At 37.4% G+C, this 18,345-nt stretch overlaps 2 long non-coding RNA genes and 3 gene segments (V, D, J or C); 2 read left to right on the top strand and 3 right to left on the bottom strand.

The window, feature by feature from the left end:
• Positions 1–2,644: 2,644 nt before the first annotated feature.
• On the bottom strand, positions 2,645–3,155 carry LOC113041842 (Ig kappa chain V-III region VH-like). The segment is given in 2 exon segments: positions 2,645–2,967; positions 3,064–3,155. Coding segments are annotated over 2 exon segments (378 nt in total).
• A 196-nt stretch (positions 3,156–3,351) lies between these two features.
• On the top strand, positions 3,352–4,521 carry LOC113042047 (uncharacterized). 2 transcript variants are annotated; one of them, XR_003275508.1, is made up of 3 exons: positions 3,352–3,478; positions 3,626–3,720; positions 4,464–4,521. It is a non-coding gene; the product is annotated as an uncharacterized LOC113042047 (long non-coding RNA). The 2 variants fall into 2 exon arrangements; XR_003275507.1 differs by having other exon boundaries at positions 3,428–3,720.
• A 6,121-nt stretch (positions 4,522–10,642) lies between these two features.
• LOC113042057 (uncharacterized) lies at positions 10,643–12,122 on the top strand. The gene is made up of 3 exons (XR_003275525.1): positions 10,643–10,676; positions 10,757–10,808; positions 11,984–12,122. It is a non-coding gene; the product is annotated as an uncharacterized LOC113042057 (long non-coding RNA).
• An 880-nt stretch (positions 12,123–13,002) lies between these two features.
• Positions 13,003–13,547, bottom strand: LOC113042730 (Ig kappa chain V region 3547-like). The segment is given in 2 exon segments: positions 13,003–13,398; positions 13,488–13,547. Coding segments are annotated over 2 exon segments (384 nt in total).
• Positions 13,548–16,083: 2,536 nt separating this feature from the next.
• Positions 16,084–16,660, bottom strand: LOC113042731 (Ig kappa chain V region 3547-like). The segment is given in 2 exon segments: positions 16,084–16,511; positions 16,601–16,660. Coding segments are annotated over 2 exon segments (384 nt in total).
• Positions 16,661–18,345: the final 1,685 nt, after the last annotated feature.

Here is an 18,345-nt window from a genome sequence, read left to right on the forward strand (position 1 = left end):
TCTTAATGTAATAACAAGGATTAATTATTAAAGATGACGATTTTGTGCTGTTTTTTATAATAATTGCTGAGTTCTGTTGAGAAGAGCTGCTGTTGAGTCTGATATCAGTGTGTGAGTCTCTTCTCTCTTTCTCTGCTGGAGTTTGTGTTTATTTGAGTGTGACGGAGGTTTTTGTACGACGCTTTCACTAGAATGAAGCACTGTGGTACACTTTTGGTGGAGGAACTAAACTGACCATCGGTAAGTCTCTTCAATTCTGTCATTAAAATATATGATATTTGATTCATTCATTTTAATTCATTTTTAGATTATTTCTGCAAAAACATTTTAACATTAGTCCTTTTATTATAAAAATGTTTTTGTAAATTGCAATATTTAATTTATTTCATCATTTACTTAAGTTGTATATTTTTTTTCGTATTTTTTTAAAATCTCATTTATCATTTTAGATGAATAATTTAACTCATTATCAGTACAAAAATATTGTATCTTTAGATGACATGATATATAGTCAGTTAATTCTTGATATATATAATTTTGACAATAATTAATGGTAAATATAGCAATTAGGATGTTTTTAGATGCATGTAAAAGTCTGATAATACTAAATGTAATTGTGTAGACGTCGTCACCAGACAAAGAGAAATGTAGTTAATGAACATGTTCAGAATCAAGTTTGCATCTGCTGCTGATCATTTAAAAACAACAACATCATAACATACATTTACAATTACACTGAAAAGTACAATTCATTGTTAGTGTCTTATAAGAATAATATTTTTATAGTACAAATAATATTGCAATTATTTAAATTTGTTTTCCATACCTTTTGACAAAATCACAATATACTAATTATTTTTCATGTGGGCAGTGTTTTTATTAGATTGAGATTAAAAGTTAAAAGTTCACATGTTCTGTAACTTACTATTTCTGAAATAAATCTTATTAGTGTATTTTTTGCATTTATTTCATCCTTATTTACATTTTATAATTTTAAATTCTTTTTAAATGTTATTTTTTATTTATATGATTAATTACATGCATTTACATGTATTGATAGCAGTACTTTAAAATCTATTTAATTATTTCTTGATATGATTTTGTCTAAAATCTTGGCACATTTAACAATAAAGTGTTTGTCAACAGACAACAAGGAACTTGAAGAGCATTTAGAAAATTAATCATTTAAACTATTTAAACTCTCAAGTTTGCTGATATTCATGATTGTGAGTCGGAATAGCATGAATATTAGTATCATTAATAATGAAATGATAATTTTTTTTCTAAGTCATATAGAGACATCATAATATAAACATACATTTTCTTGAATAATGTTTTGTCTGAACTCTGAAGATTGTTTCATATGCATCTTATACAATTAAACTCCACTGATCAGTTTTTCATTTCTGCTTCTCTCTCTGTGTGTGTGCGTGCGTGTGTGTGCGTGTGTGTGTGTGTGTGTGTGTGTGTGTGTGTGTGTGTGCGTGCGTGTGCGTGTGCGTGCGTGTGTTGTGTGTGTGTGTGTGTGTGTGTGTGTGTGTGTGTGTGTGTGTGTGTTGCAGCTGGTCCCGCAGTGAAGCCCTCCGTGTCTCTGCTGCCTCCCTCTTCTCTGCAGATCTCTGGAGACTCAGCCGCACTGCTCTGTCTGCTCAGCTCTTACTCTCCACAGGGGGCGCAGGTGAGCTGGACGCTGGACGGGTCAGAGGTCACCGAGGGGGTTCAGACCAGCGCAGAGAGCGAGCGGGACGGACGCTACAGCCGCAGCAGCGTCCTGAGCCTCAGCAAAGCACGCTGGGAAGCCGGCGAGCGCTTCGTCTGCAGAGTAACACATGACGGAGCTGATCACGAGACCTCGTTCCTCAAGAGCTCCGAGTGCTGATGTTTCTCCAGTGAAGAGCAGCAGGATTCACAGCAGTCTCCTGATTTACAGCTCAATACTCAAGCAGTCTTTCAATGTGCTGCCATTGCTGTTCATTCAATAAAGCTTCTGAACGCCTTCCATTTGTGTTCGACTGCATCATTGATCAGTGTGTCCTTCCTTCACTAAAGTTTCAGCTGCTGTTGATGGATTGTAATAGTTGAGAACAGCTGTGCTTAGCAGTAAATGTGAACTGAAGCTCTTGGGGTTTGAACATGGTCTCTGGAGACGGAGCTGCTCTATTCTGAGACCATCAGAATCACTAAAGCTGTCAATGCAAATCTGATTTCAGCTCAAACTCACAGTTTCACTGTTTGATCGGTTCAACGCTCTGAACTGAAACACTTTCACTTCTGCTCATGCACTAATGAGACACTTATGAAGTTTGAGTCGTAGTTTCTTAAGGCAGTTTATCAGTATGATTGTAAGTACAACCTAAAAAAAACATAAAAACTATCAAACTGTAACAGAGAAACATTTGTGTGTTTTTGGATTGATCTGATATCAATTTATCACAAAATCAGAGCATAACTGAGTCAAACCCGTCTGTCCCAGGACAGATCTGAGTCTAATAGAGCTGATGTGAGTCCTAACTCAGTTGTGAGCTCATGTGTAGTTCTGTGTTTGGTCTCTGTGTGTCAGTAGTGAGTGATAGTGTTTGATCAGCTGCAGCATCAGTTCAGTCACTGTGACTCTGACTGACACAGGTTTTTGTACGACTCTTTATCACTGTGTGAACACACCACCACTGCTGTGATAACTCTGACAGTAATAATGTCCAGCATCTTCAGTCTGGACTCCACTGATGGTCAGAGTGAAATCACTGTTAGATCCACTGCCACTGAATCTAGATGGAGTTGGAGTAGACTGGAGGCTTTTGGTCCAATAAATCAGGAGTTTAGGAGCTTCTCCAGGTTTCTGTAAGTACCAGGACACACATCCTGGGCTGCAGGCTGTATCTGTACTGAGTTTACAGCTCATCACAACATTTTCTCCTGGTGTGACAGGTTTCACTGGAGTCTGAGTGACTGTGATCTGAGCTTTACACCCTGAAACACACACATTTATTAGTCCATAAAAATATATTATTTGACATATATAATACAATTATTTAAATAATATTATTTGAAATATAAACTATTCACCTTGTAGTATAAAGCAGTATGAGAGAGTCCAGATGAAGATGATGATGAAGGTCATGTTGATGAAGATTGTTGTGTGTGTCAGTGATGAAGTGTTAAACTCACAGCACTATAAACACTCTCAGAGCACTGAAGCATCTGATCAATATGCAAACACACTCACATCATTTACCTGCAGACAGTCGCTCATTAACAGACAAAGGCCTGAAATAAAAAAAACAATTACTGAACGTCTTCTATTAGCCAAACTATTAAAAACTGTATCATTCACTTTAGTTCTGAAAACATCTTCAAGACCAACTTTCGTACATTAACCTTACTCTTGTGATGTCAAATCCGTGGATGTTGTGCAGGTTTTTACAGACATGAGGATCATCACACGTGTCTCTGTCAATCACTGAATCAACTGAGTTTGATTGTGAGTCACGTCACACTTGATATAAAAGTGAATTTCTTTCAATAATTGAGGTTGATGTTTTAGTAATAAGACAGATGAAGTAAATGCAGGTGATGTGTGCTGTGAGTGTGTGTTTGTTGGAGACTCAGTTGATGTGTGTTTGTTCAGTTAGTGAAGCGTTCAGGAGGTTTTTGTTCAGCTGCTCTATTAGTTTGTATCACTGTGGTGGACTTTCGGCAGCGGCACCAAACTGGATGTTGGCAGTAAGTCAATCATCATTTCATTATTAATACAACAACTGACGCAGAAACACTTTGTTACGCTATAGAAATGAGACACTTTTAAACTTAAGTGTTTTCATTTTATTTTTAGTTCACATTGAATGTTTGGCAGTCAGCATTGTAAAGATGGTTTTATTGTTATGGCATCTTTGTTTTCATCCATTGAACTAAAATAGTTTTCAGTCTTCAGCTCTTTATTCTTCATTGATAATTAAATTCTAATGGTAAAAAGGTGCACTGAAATACTTTACAATTTAAGACAGTAATTAAATGAAAAATATTAGAATAGTTTGTTGGTTTTTAAGTGAAGCCTGCAGATATTTTCAAACTGGAAATTATGGTTCCTTAATTGTATCTTTGTTTATATTTGAAAGGTTAATAATTTAAATTACACATGGGCGACAAAAATACATTTTACAATAAAAAAAATGAATTCTTGCAGTTATTATGTTTATTCACATTTGATCTTTGATGCTTTTTATCAAAGTGACTAACACTGATGTTGATAATGTAAATGTCTTTTCAAATCAACATATTTCACTAAACTTTCATTGCTTTTCTGATCACAGAAAAGCTTTTAAACATTCATTCAGGTGACTTGCAGTTTAATGTTGTTAAAATGGACAAGAAAAGATATCATTGTATTAATTGTTCCTATATTTTTATGAATCTGAAAGTACAGAAAGCTTTGTACTTGACTGAGGTGAGTGTTGTGTGTTTGTCAGGCGTCACTCGTCCTAAAGTGAGCGTCCTGCCGCCCTCCAGTGCAGAGATCTCCTCAAAGAAGACAGCGACACTGGTGTGTGTGGCCAGCAAGGGCTTCCCGTCAGACTGGAGCCTGAGCTGGAAGGTGGACGGGAGCAGCAGGTCTCAGGAGAGCAGCGCTGGGCTCCTGGAGAAGGACGGTCTGTACAGCTGGAGCAGCAGCCTGACTCTCTCTGAGCAGGAGTGGATGGAGAGCGTCTCAGTGAGCTGTGAGGCCACACGGAGCGGTCAGCCTGCGCTCACTGGACACGTGACGAGACAGCAGTGTTCAGAGTAGATCTGCTGCTCTTCTCACTCATGTCTCACATGGAGACTAACAGCACATGAGCGACTCCTTCATTCTCCACATCCAGCTTCAGTCGCTCGCATCTGCATCTGCTCTGCTTTGTGTGCTTCATACAAGAACATGTGTGTGTGCTTTATCATTCAGTTCTGATTCTATTAAAATTGACTCAATAAATAAAATACAATTGTGACTTTATGCCTGTGTTATTTTGTCATTTTTGTTTCAGGTGTTTATTTGGATCGAGGTTTTAACTCATATTTAAAAATACATTTAGAAACTTGACTCAGTGGACCATGAAAAAACATCTGCAGATACATGACGAAACATTATGAACCTCACAAATATAGTGTTAAATGAATGTGTTAAAGAGTGTTAGATTAACATATTTACTGAAGCAAGTGGAAAACTCATTGAATGCTTTATATTTAATTTAATATCTATGAAAATGAAAAGCTCAGAAACATAGTTTCACTGTTTGATCGGTTAAAGGCTCTGAACTGGATCAGTTTCACTTCTGCTCATGCACTGATGAGACAGTTTTAGAGTTTGAGAGATAGTTTTATTAGACTTACACAACTTATGAAATAACAGCAGCATCTTTCTGTCCTGCTGATTTTTTTTTTTGGAATATGAATGTTTAATTAAAAATAAATACATAGTCAAAAATATGATGGATTGAAAAATGAGTGAGTGGAGAGTAGAAGAGATAAAACATAATAGATATGAAAAAAAATGTCATTATATTAAAATAACTTTAATAATATTTAAAATTGATGGACCTCAACAAAATTGATATCAAAATCATATTTGTGTTTCTTCTCTGTAGAGTGAGTGATAGTGTTTGATCAGCTGCAGCATCAGTTCAGTCACTGTGACTCTGACTGACACAGGTTTTTGTACCACTCACAATCACTGTGTGAACACACGACTACCACTGACGCTGTGTGCATTCTGACAGTAATAATGTCCAGCATCTTCAGTCTGGACTCCACTGATGGTCAGAGTGAAATCTTTGTTAGATCCACTGCCACTGAATCTAGATGGAGTTCCTGACTGGAGGCTGCTTGTTCCATAAATCAGGAGTTTAGGAGCTTCTCCAGGTTTCTGTAAGTACCAGCTGACAGCAGGATTTCCATTAACAGTACAGCAGGAATCCTGGCTGAATATACAGTTAACAGTGACTGATTGTCCAGTTTGAGCGAGCAGCACTGAGGGAGTTTGAGTCACTGTCACCTGCCCAATAGATTCTGTCAAATGAGAAAGATCAGAAATCACAAACACTTTTACAAACATATATCTTCACTACATTAAAAATAACAAATATATCTTTCCAGACACAAACCTCTACATAATACAGTCAGAGTCCAGATCAATATGGTGATGAAAGTCATTTTTGTTGGTTGTAGGTTCAGTTCTAGTGAGAAACAGTTGTTGATCATGTTTGATGTTTGTCAGAGTTATAAACACATGCAGAGCACTGAAGTGTGTGTCGCTCATGTAAAACACACTCTCTATGCAAACTATTTTAATGTGCTGTTTCTTTGAGATTTAGGAAACATTCAAAAGTTCACATTAATATAATTCTTATTGATAAAAAGTAATAATACACAAGCAAGAACTGTTTCATCTGAATATCAGCATTATTGTGAGTGTGATACGGCTTTTGTGCAACAGTTCAATAAACAATAAGTTCATATTGAGTGATTCCTCTATGTAAATCTGTGTACATGTTTCAGAAGATGATGCACATAAAACATATCAGGATCTTTGACTCATGTGTCTGAATCTTCAGATGAAGTTGCTGACTGGAGGCTACTTGCAAAACAACATTTTAGTTTAGGAGATTCTCTAGGTTTCTGTAAGTACCTGCTGGTAAACTGAAAGTGAAGTGATCTGTTGCAAAGTATAGTGTCCAGAATTTGTGCTCTGCATTTAAGTGCACACACACACACACACACACACACACACCGTGAACACACACACCCAGAGCAGTGGGCAGCCAGTAATTGGGGGTTGCTCAAGGGTCTCACCTCAATCATGGTATTGAAGGTGGAGAGAGCGCTGGTTATTCACTCCCCCACCAACAATCCCTAACCCTAACCTGAGACTAAAATACGAACTTTGGGTTGCAAGACCAACTCTCTATCCATTAGGCCACGTCTGCCCTGTGAGCTATCACTGACACCTGGAGCATCCACCTAGATGATGACCAGCTTATTGATGGAGATGAGACAGAGTGACGAAAACCAGATAGTAGATATAGGGATGATTAGGAAGCCATGATGGTCAGAGGCATTTAGGCAAATTTGGCCAGGATGACGGCATTACACCCCTACTCTTTTTGAAAGAGTCTTGGGGATTTCCTGGGAAGTTCCTGGGATTTTTAATGACCCAGTATAGTGTCATTCAGACTGCAGGGTGAACTCAACCCTGTTTAGAGGGTGAAATGGCTGCTGGCATATTTATATAATTAATTATATGGCATATTAATTAAAGGAGACATATTATGCCTTTTTACAATATTTAATATAAGTAAATTTCAGCTCAAAATACTGAACAAAACACTCAGTTTTTTGGGCCTGTCTCTTTAAATGCAAATGAGCTGCAGCTCCCAGCCCCCTTTTCCAGAATAGAGCTGTGTCATCATAGCTCAGACCTGCTAAAAATCACCTGTTTTGGTTATGATTATCATGTTTTTTGGGCTGAAATCAGAGAGTTTTAAACAATATTAGTTTAAACTTCTGATATACGGTTTTATGAGCGCACATATCAGAAACACACGGACAGAAAGCGGCTGTCACAGCATGTGAGTACTAAACTAAGTTCTCTTTCACACACAAGTTTACGTTAACAGCACACGAATTACAAAAACTTTTGGTTCCCAGACAGCAAGCAGTGTTGGCCCAGACCGGTAGGTGTTGGGTTAGGTGTGAGGGAGGGGTTAGGATTTGCCAATCAGGTAGTGATTTTAATGAGGGGGATAATAATTTGAAAGTCGAACATGGGCACAACACTGAATCTGGCCTTCACTATGTTGCTGTCTGGTTTATGTCTGTGAAGTTAAACAGCTGGTAAATATATCAAAATGCGAATGACATAACAAAATGACGGAGCCTTGGGTGTAAACGAACAGGTTAAGGGGCAGTAATATTATAATGAGATTCTTTTGCCACGTCACCAAGGGAGTGAAATCAGATGCACTCATTTTCTCAGACACTTGCAGAAACAAAGTCACTGGGTTAATCTTTTTCACGTTTCCTTGGTTGGTAGATGCATCGGGGACCTGATTGTAGCACTTAAAACCTGGAAAGGTCAGTTTTTTATGATATGTCACCTTTATACAAAAAGTAACTATTGTTTAATTTATTACTGATTAACTACTGATTACTTACTCATTCATTTAGACTCGATATTGACATTAGTTTTTGCTCAGCCAGCTGACATAGTTCAAAATGAACAGCTTGAATCATTTGATTGAATCATTTGCACTGAACGAGTCACTTCATGAATGAACTGGAACATCTCATGATCGTCGATGAATTGCTCACTGAACCAATCAGAACAAATCTTTTTGGTGAAAGGATCTGATAAAGATTTGAATCACTAAGTTGAATAAAAATCTCCAGTAGAGAGTTGAGGACTCGCAGGTGATTCAATCCAATTTCTGTTTACTACAACAAACAGACAAATGGAGCTACTGTATGAGATGTAGAGTGGAAGTCAAGTTTTCTGTAGACAAATTCTGTAGTTCCTCACACATGGATTCAGAAGACATTTTGTTGCGATTTTATACTGCAAAAGGGTTTGATGGAGGTCTTTTTGTGACAAATACACTCCTTCAGGGTTCGAATAAGTTTTGGAATGTTTGTTTGTTTAATATGGGCCTGTATGACATCATAAAGGGCAGAATTGCTTTTATGGGCAGTTCTCCCAGAAAAGAGCGCACACATCAACCAGAGCGAGATCAAGAGCACGCTCATCAATGTGCTTCATTTAGGTTACAGAAGTTGTTTGACCCCCAAAGCCTGGTTGGTTAGTCTAGTGTGATCGCTCTGTTTAACCGTCCCTGGCTTGCTTGGAAGATGTGGGCCAGAGCACGGTTCAGTTCGGCTCAGGTGCGGTACACATGTAGTGTGAGCGCTAAATGTACCCCTGCGCTGAACTGGAAATGTGCAGCACACACATCACAACAGCTTGACTCTGTCCCAGTCCCAAATGCCACACTTCATGTGCACTTGCGGATTTACAATGGCCACCGTATGTGCGTGTCCATGAAGTCCATAAGTCTGTAGAGTGTCCCATTCATCATTTTAGCTTCTAGAAGGGTGCTTGCGAGTGAACTCTTTGCTATGCACACTTCTCTCGACCCCGCACTGAGACGAGCTCCGTGGCAGACTTCCACCCGACAGTCAAAGTTGCATCACGTCCCGGCAGTTTGGACTCAGAGGAAGACTGCGAGGGTCTAGGGTGTGATTTGGGACAGGGCCGCTGTCTACACTGGATGGGACAATGCTACTGTTGCAAATCATTTGATCTTTGTGTCAGTACGTCATAAATAGAACGAGGCAGTAGTTTAATGTCTGTGGTTTGTCGAGCTACTCTGCATCCGGTATAGACATGGTGTGAGCGGCAAATAGATCTGTTAATCAATAGACTACATTGTGAGAGGGCAGTGTGTCACCATCTCACAATTGACTCAAAATAATAATCCACAAAGTTAACAGGTGGTGGTTGAGCAGAGACCCCCTAACAGACCTTAATAGAGCTGATGTGAGTCCTAACTCAGTTGTGAGCTCATGTGTAGTTCTGTGTTTGGTCTCTGTGTGTCAGTAGTGAGTGATAGTGTTTGATCAGCTGCAGCATCAGTTCAGTCACTGTGACTCTGACTGACACAGGTTTTTGTACCACTCACAATCACTGTGTGAACGTTGGACCGCTGTGTGCACTGTGACAGTAATAATGTCCAGCATCTCCAGTCTGGACTCCACTGATGGTCAGAGTGAAATCTTTTCCAGATCCTCTGCCACTGAATCTAGATGGAGTTCCAGACTGGCGAACATCTGCATCAAAAATCAGGAGTTTAGGAGCTTCTCTAGATTTGTGTATTTACCAGGCTAAATAGTATTTCCCATTCCAAATGTACACATTTCTGCTGGTTCTACAGTTGATCTTCACTGTTTCTCCTGGTTGAGCTGCTGTCGTTGAGGGACTCTGAGTGACGCTGATCTGTCCTCTACACTCTGAAACACACAACAAGAAGAAAATCAACTCAAAACTTTGACAATATACTTGAAGAAATGAATTGATATCAAACTTGTGCTCCACAAACCTTGAGCAAACGCTGTGAGAGTCCAGATGAAGATGATGATGAAGGTCATGTTGATGAAGATTGTTGTGTGTGTCAGTGATGAAGTGTTAAACTCACAGCACTATAAACACTCTCAGAGCACTGAAGCATCTGATCAATATGCAAACACACTCACATCATTTACCTGGAGACAGCAGATTCATCATTTACTGTTTATTATCTTTACTAATACATTTTTTTTTCTCCATTTTAACTTTCTATCAGTTTTTCACGCTAAGATCATTTAATACCTGAGTTACAGATTTGATGTCATCCATGATAGGTCTAGTATGATACTGTATAACAGGTCAAAGGTCATTCAAGGGAGTCACCTTCTAAATCTTGGTCATCACAAAGCTTTAAATAACAGGTGTTTTGTAAATATGATGAATTTGGGGACTAATTTTGAAACAAATGATTTGATTTTAGTCTTAATGTAATAACAAGGATTAATTATTAAAGATGAAGATTTTGTGCTGTTTTTTATAATAATTGATGAGTGCTGATGAGAAGAGCTGCTGTTGAGTCTGATATCAGTGTGTGAGTCTCTTCTCTCTTTCTCTGCTGGAGTTTGTGTTTATTTCAGTGTGACGGAGGTTTTTGTACGACGCTTTCACTAGAATGAAGCACTGTGGTACACTTTTGGTGGAGGAACTGAACTGGTGATCAAAAGTAAGTCTTTCTTAAATTATCTCATATAAATATATAATGTGTGTGTGCTTCAAAAGGAGGTTTAAGTTTATTTAAGAACATTTTGCAACAATATTTATAATTTTATTGTAAATTTTCATTCTGTTTTATTGATTGATTGCACCTATTTATATATTTAATCATTACATTTTCTCTGTTATATTTGTCATATTGATCATATTCAAGTCATATTTGGTGATATTCAATATTTTTCCATTTCAAGCCATAGTTTATATTTGTTCTTAATATTTTACATAAGTAATTTCACATTTTTGTATGCTAACAATTTGATATATTTTAATTAATGACAATTTTTTTATGAATTCTCAGTTATTTCTTAAAATATTTTAATTTGTGCATGAAACAAAAGCTGAATGATATAGACAGAATATATTTATTTTTATGAGTCAAAAAGAAATTTAGCTGTTAAGCATGTTAAAATGCATTAGTTAAACTATACATTTACTTATAATTATCTTAATGAGAAAATGTCCTGAATGTTGATTATTTTCAAAATAGTTCAATTTGTTTCCTAAATCTTAAAACAGTACCACAAAAAATTATCAATTTGCACTTGGTCAGAGATGTTTTATAAAATCTTTTTTTAAAATGACTTAATTCAGTAAAAAATAGCATATATTTTACAGTATATCATGTTTGCTTAAGAGAACTGATTTATATTTCTACAGTATGTTGTGTTTGATTCACTGTAAACATAGTAAATAAAAAATAGCAGCTGTGATCGTCAGATTTATTCTTTCATTTTCAAAAACTGCATTCAATATTTTAATGTAAAATAACATTAAATGTCATTTTTAGATTTACTACAGTTTCACTGTATATAGTGAAATATAGAACTGTATAGAACTTACTGTTAACCAATTAACAGTTTTTCCCATAACATTTAACAGTCTTTTGCCATTAAAATTATGACTGTCTTTGTAGTGTACATTTCTTAACAGTACATTTAATTGTTAATAGCTGATGGGGAATGTTTCAGTCTTCATTCAGGATATTTGTGTTATATGAAGGACAGCAGTGATGTGGAGTTACAGTAAAGATGAACTGATGGTGATTTTGTCTGCATTATCTCGTCTGCTCCAGTGAAGATTGTAGCTGCAGATGTGAAGAAGTGTGTGTGTGTGTGTGTGTTTCAGCTGGTCCCGCAGTGAAGCCCTCCGTGTCTCTGCTGCCTCCCTCTTCTCTGCAGATCTCTGGAGACTCAGCCGCACTGCTCTGTCTGCTCAGCTCTTACTCTCCACAGGGGGCGCAGGTGAGCTGGAAGCTGGACGGGTCAGAGGTCACCGAGGGGGTTCAGACCAGCGCAGAGAGCGAGCGGGACGGACGCTACAGCCGCAGCAGCGTCCTGAGCCTCAGCAAAGCACGCTGGGAAGCCGGCGAGCGCTTCGTCTGCAGAGTAACACATGACGGAGCTGATCACGAGACCTCGTTCCTCAAGAGCTCCGAGTGCTGATGTTTCTCCAGTGAAGAGCAGCAGGATTCACAGCAGTCTCCTGATTTACAGCTCAATACTCAAGCAGTCTTTCAATGTGCTGCCATTGCTGTTCATTCAATAAAGCTTCTGAACGCCTTCCATTTGTGTTCGACTGCATCATTGATCAGTGTGTCCTTCCTTCACTAAAGTTTCAGCTGCTGTTGATGGATTGTAATAGTTGAGAACAGCTGTGTTTAGCAGTAAATGTGAACTGAAGCTCTTGGGGTTTGAACATGGTCTCTGGAGACGGAGCTGCTCTATTCTGAGACCATCAGAATCACTAAAGCTGTCAATGCAAATCTGATTTCAGCTCAAACTCACAGTTTCACTGTTTGATCGGTTCAACGCTCTGAACTGAGACACTTTCACTTCTGCTCATGCACCGATGAGACAGTTATGAAGTTTGAGTGATAGTTTCGTAAGGCAGTTTATCAGTATGATTGTAAGTACACATAAAAAAACACAAAAACTAACAAACTGTAACAAAGAAACATTTGTGTGTTTTTGGATTGATATGATATCAATTTATCACAAAATCAGAGCATAACTGAGTCAAACCCGTCTGTCACAGGACAGATCTGAGTCTAATAGAGCTGATGTGAGTCCTAACTCAGTTGTGAGCTCATGTGTAGTTCTGTGTTTGGTCTCTGTGTGTCAGTAGTGAGTGATAGTGTTTGATCAGCTGCAGCATCAGTTCAGTCACTGTGACTCTGACTGACACAGGTTTTTGTAACACTCACAATCACTGTGTGAACAGCCAGCTACTACTGATTAAATGAGCACTCTGACAGTAATAATGTCCAGCATCTTCAGTCTGGACTCCACTGATGGTCAGAGTGAAATCACTGTTAGATCCACTGCCACTGAATCTAGATGGAGTTCCTGACTGGAGGCTGCTTGTCCAATAAATCAGGAGTTTAGGAGCTTCTCCAGGTTTCTGTAAGTACCAGGCTAAAAGATCAGATCCACTATATAAGTACACATCTGTGCTGGTTCTACAGTTGATCTTGACAGTTTCTCCTGGTTGAGCTGCTGTCGTTGAGGGACTCTGAGTGACGCTGATCTGTCCTCTACACTCTGAAACACACAACAAGAAGAAAATCAACTCAAAACTTTGACAATATACTTGAAGAAATGAATTGATATCAAACTTGTGCTCCACAAACCTTGAGCAAACACTGTGAGAGTCCAGATGAAGATGATGATGAAGGTCATGTTGATGAAGATTGTTGTGTGTGTCAGTGATGAAGTGTTAAACTCACAGCACTATAAACACTCTCAGAGCACTGAAGCATCTGATCAATATGCAAACACACTCACATCATTTACCTGCAGACACTAAACAGTTTTACTATTTAATATCTTTGCTAATAAATTCCTTTTATCCATTTTCAGAAACAAACACTCATGATTTATCACATGTTATTTAATTATTTATTTCAGGTCGAGCTTCTCTCTCCAAACACTGTTTTATGTTAAGTTTCAGTCAGTTTTTCACGCTGAGATCATTTTTTTTTTTTGTAAATATGATGATTTTTGGGACTGATTATGAAACAAATGATTGGATTTTAGCCTTAATATAATAACAAGGATTAATTATTAAAGATGAAGATTTTGTTCTGTTTTTTATAATAATTGCTGAGTGCTGTTGAGAAGAGCTGCTGTTGAGTCTGATATCAGTGTGTGAGTCTCTTCTCTCTTTCTCTGCTGGAGTTTGTGTTTATTTGAGTGTGACGGAGGTTTTTGTACGACGCTTTCACTAGAATGAAGCACTGTGGTACACTTTTGGTGGAGGAACTAAACTGACCATCAGAAGTAAGTCTTTCTTAAATTATCTAACATCAATATATAATGTGTGTGTGTGTGTTTTAAAAGGAGGTTTACATTTATTTAAGAACATTTGGCAACAATATTTCAAATTTAATTGTAAATTTTCATTTTGTTTTATTGATTTATTGCAACTATTGATGTATTTTATTATTAAATTTTGTCTTCTATATTATGCACAAGTCATATTATTTTTCCATTTTAAGACATAGTTCATATTTGTATTATTTTAATATAATATAGACAGAATATATTTAATTTCATGAGTCAAAATGAAATTTATCTGATAAGCATGTTAAATGTATTATTTAAACTATGAGTTTACGTATAATTATCTTTATGAAAAAATGTCCTGAATGTTGACAATTTTCAAAATATAAATAAGAGTTTAATTTGTTTCCTAAACCTTAGAACAATAACACACACACAAAATAGCAATTTGCACTTGGTCAGAGATGATTTATCAAATCTTTTTAAAAATGTTACTTAATTCAGAAACACATAGCATACATTTTACAGTATATCATGTTTGATTAAGAGAACTGATTTATATTTCTACAGTATGTTGTACTTGATACACTGTAAATATTATAGTAAAAAAAAACAGCAGCAGATCGTCAAATTTGTTCTTTCACTTTCAAAAACTGTATTCAATATTTTACTGTAAAATAACATGAAATGTCCTTTTAGATTAACTACAGTTTTTCACTGTATATAGTGAAATATAGAACTGTATAGAACTTATTGTTAACCAATTAACAGTTTTTCCCATAACATTTTATTCTTTTGACTTTAAATTTATGATTGTTTTTGTAGTGTAAATTTCTTAACAGTACATTTAATGTGTGTGTGCGTGTGTGTGTGTGTGTGTCTCTGTGTGTGTGTGTGTGTGTGTGTGTGCGTGCGTGCGTGTGTGTGTGTGTGTGTGTGTGTGTGTGTGTGTGTGTGTGTGTTGCAGCTGGTCCCGCAGTGAAGCCCTCCGTGTCTCTGCTGCCTCCCTCTTCTCTGCAGATCTCTGGAGACTCAGCCGCACTGCTCTGTCTGCTCAGCTCTTACTCTCCACAGGGGGCGCAGGTGAGCTGGACGCTGGACGGGTCAGAGGTCACCGAGGGGGTTCAGACCAGCGCAGAGAGTGAGCGGGACGGACGCTACAGCCGCAGCAGCGTCCTGAGCCTCAGCAAAGCACGCTGGGAAGCCGGCGAGCGCTTCGTCTGCAGAGTAACACATGACGGAGCTGATCACGAGACCTCGTTCCTCAAGAGCTCCGAGTGCTGATGTTTCTCCAGTGAAGAGCAGCAGGATTCACAGCAGTCTCCTGATTTACAGCTCAATACTCAAGCAGTCTTTCAATGTGCTGCCATTGCTGTTCATTCAATAAAGCTTCTGAACGCCTTCCATTTGTGTTCGACTGCATCATTGATCAGTGTGTCCTTCCTTCACTAAAGTTTCAGCTGCTGTTGATGGATTGTAATAGTTGAGAACAGCTGTGTTTAGCAGTAAATGTGAACTGAAGCTCTTGGGGTTTGAACATGGTCTCTGGAGACGGAGCTGCTCTATTCTGAGACCATCAGAATCACTAAAGCTGTCAATGCAAATCTGATTTCAGCTCAAACTCACAGTTTCACTGTTTGATCGGTTCAACGCTCTGAACTGAAACACTTTCACTTCTGCTCATGCACTGATGAGTCATGAATAATAAATTCATCATCAGCTTGAGATGAAAGAGCTTCTTGAGGAACTGTTAAAACATCTTTATGTTGCTACACAATGACTTATTAAATTAGATTTACTCTATATCAACTTACACCCAGTTTTCTCTGATTCTGAACATAACTGAGTCAAACCCGTCTGTCACAGGACAGATCTGAGTCTAATAGAGCTGATGTGAGTCCTAACTCAGTTGTGAGCTCATGTGTAGTTCTGTGTTTGGTCTCTGTGTGTCAGTAGTGAGTGATAGTGTTTGATCAGCTGCAGCATCAGTTCAGTCACTGTGACTCTGACTGACACAGGTTTTTGTAACACTCACAATCACTGTGTGAACAGCCAGCTACTACTGATTAAATGAGCACTCTGACAGTAATAATGTCCAGCATCTTCAGCCTGGACTCCACTGATGGTCAGAGTGAAATCACTGTTAGATCCACTGCCACTGAATCTAGATGGAGTTCCTGACTGGAGGCTGCTTGTCCAATAAATCAGGAGTTTAGGAGCTTCTCCAGGTTTCTGTAAGTACCAGGCTAAAAGATCAGATCCACTATATAAGTACACATCTGTGCTGGTTCTACAGTTGATCTTGACAGTTTCTCCTGGTTGAGCTGCTGTCGTTGAGGGACTCTGAGTGACGCTGATCTGTCCTCTACACTCTGAAACACACAACAAGAAGAAAATCAACTCAAAACTTTGACAATATACTTGAAGAAATGAATTGATATCAAACTTGTGCTCCACAAACCTTGAGCAAACACTGTGAGAGTCCAGATGAAGATGATGATGAAGGTCATGTTGATGAAGATTGTTGTGTGTGTCAGTGATGAAGTGTTAAACTCACAGCACTATAAACACTCTCAGAGCACTGAAGCATCTGATCAATATGCAAACACACTCACATCATTTACCTGCAGACACTAAACAGTTTTACTATTTAATATCTTTGCTAATAAATTCCTTTTATCCATTTTCAGAAACAAACACTCATGATTTATCACATGTTATTTAATTATTTATTTCAGGTCGAGCTTCTCTCTCCAAACACTGTTTTATGTTAAGTTTCAGTCAGTTTTTCACGCTGAGATCATTTTTTTTTTTTGTAAATATGATGATTTTTGGGACTGATTATGAAACAAATGATTGGATTTTAGCCTTAATATAATAACAAGGATTAATTATTAAAGATGAAGATTTTGTTCTGTTTTTTATAATAATTGCTGAGTGCTGTTGAGAAGAGCTGCTGTTGAGTCTGATATCAGTGTGTGAGTCTCTTCTCTCTTTCTCTGCTGGAGTTTGTGTTTATTTGAGTGTGACGGAGGTTTTTGTACGACGCTTTCACTAGAATGAAGCACTGTGGTACACTTTTGGTGGAGGAACTAAACTGACCATCAGAAGTAAGTCTTTCTTAAATTATCTAACATCAATATATAATGTGTGTGTGTGTGTTTTAAAAGGAGGTTTACATTTATTTAAGAACATTTGGCAACAATATTTCAAATTTAATTGTAAATTTTCATTTTGTTTTATTGATTTATTGCAACTATTGATGTATTTTATTATTAAATTTTGTCTTCTATATTATGCACAAGTCATATTATTTTTCCATTTTAAGACATAGTTCATATTTGTATTATTTTAATATAATATAGACAGAATATATTTAATTTCATGAGTCAAAATGAAATTTATCTGATAAGCATGTTAAATGTATTATTTAAACTATGAGTTTACGTATAATTATCTTTATGAAAAAATGTCCTGAATGTTGACAATTTTCAAAATATAAATAAGAGTTTAATTTGTTTCCTAAACCTTAGAACAATAACACACACACAAAATAGCAATTTGCACTTGGTCAGAGATGATTTATCAAATCTTTTTAAAAATGTTACTTAATTCAGAAACACATAGCATACATTTTACAGTATATCATGTTTGATTAAGAGAACTGATTTATATTTCTACAGTATGTTGTACTTGATACACTGTAAATATTATAGTAAAAAAAAACAGCAGCAGATCGTCAAATTTGTTCTTTCACTTTCAAAAACTGTATTCAATATTTTACTGTAAAATAACATGAAATGTCCTTTTAGATTAACTACAGTTTTTCACTGTATATAGTGAAATATAGAACTGTATAGAACTTATTGTTAACCAATTAACAGTTTTTCCCATAACATTTTATTCTTTTGACTTTAAATTTATGATTGTTTTTGTAGTGTAAATTTCTTAACAGTACATTTAATGTGTGTGTGCGTGTGTGTGTGTGTGTGTCTCTGTGTGTGTGTGTGTGTGTGTGTGTGCGTGCGTGCGTGTGTGTGTGTGTGTGTGTGTGTGTGTGTGTGTGTGTGTGTGTTGCAGCTGGTCCCGCAGTGAAGCCCTCCGTGTCTCTGCTGCCTCCCTCTTCTCTGCAGATCTCTGGAGACTCAGCCGCACTGCTCTGTCTGCTCAGCTCTTACTCTCCACAGGGGGCGCAGGTGAGCTGGA

The sequence above is a fragment of the Carassius auratus genome, chromosome 24, assembly GCF_003368295.1.
Source record: "Carassius auratus strain Wakin chromosome 24, ASM336829v1, whole genome shotgun sequence".
Lineage (NCBI taxonomy): Eukaryota > Metazoa > Chordata > Actinopteri > Cypriniformes > Cyprinidae > Carassius > Carassius auratus.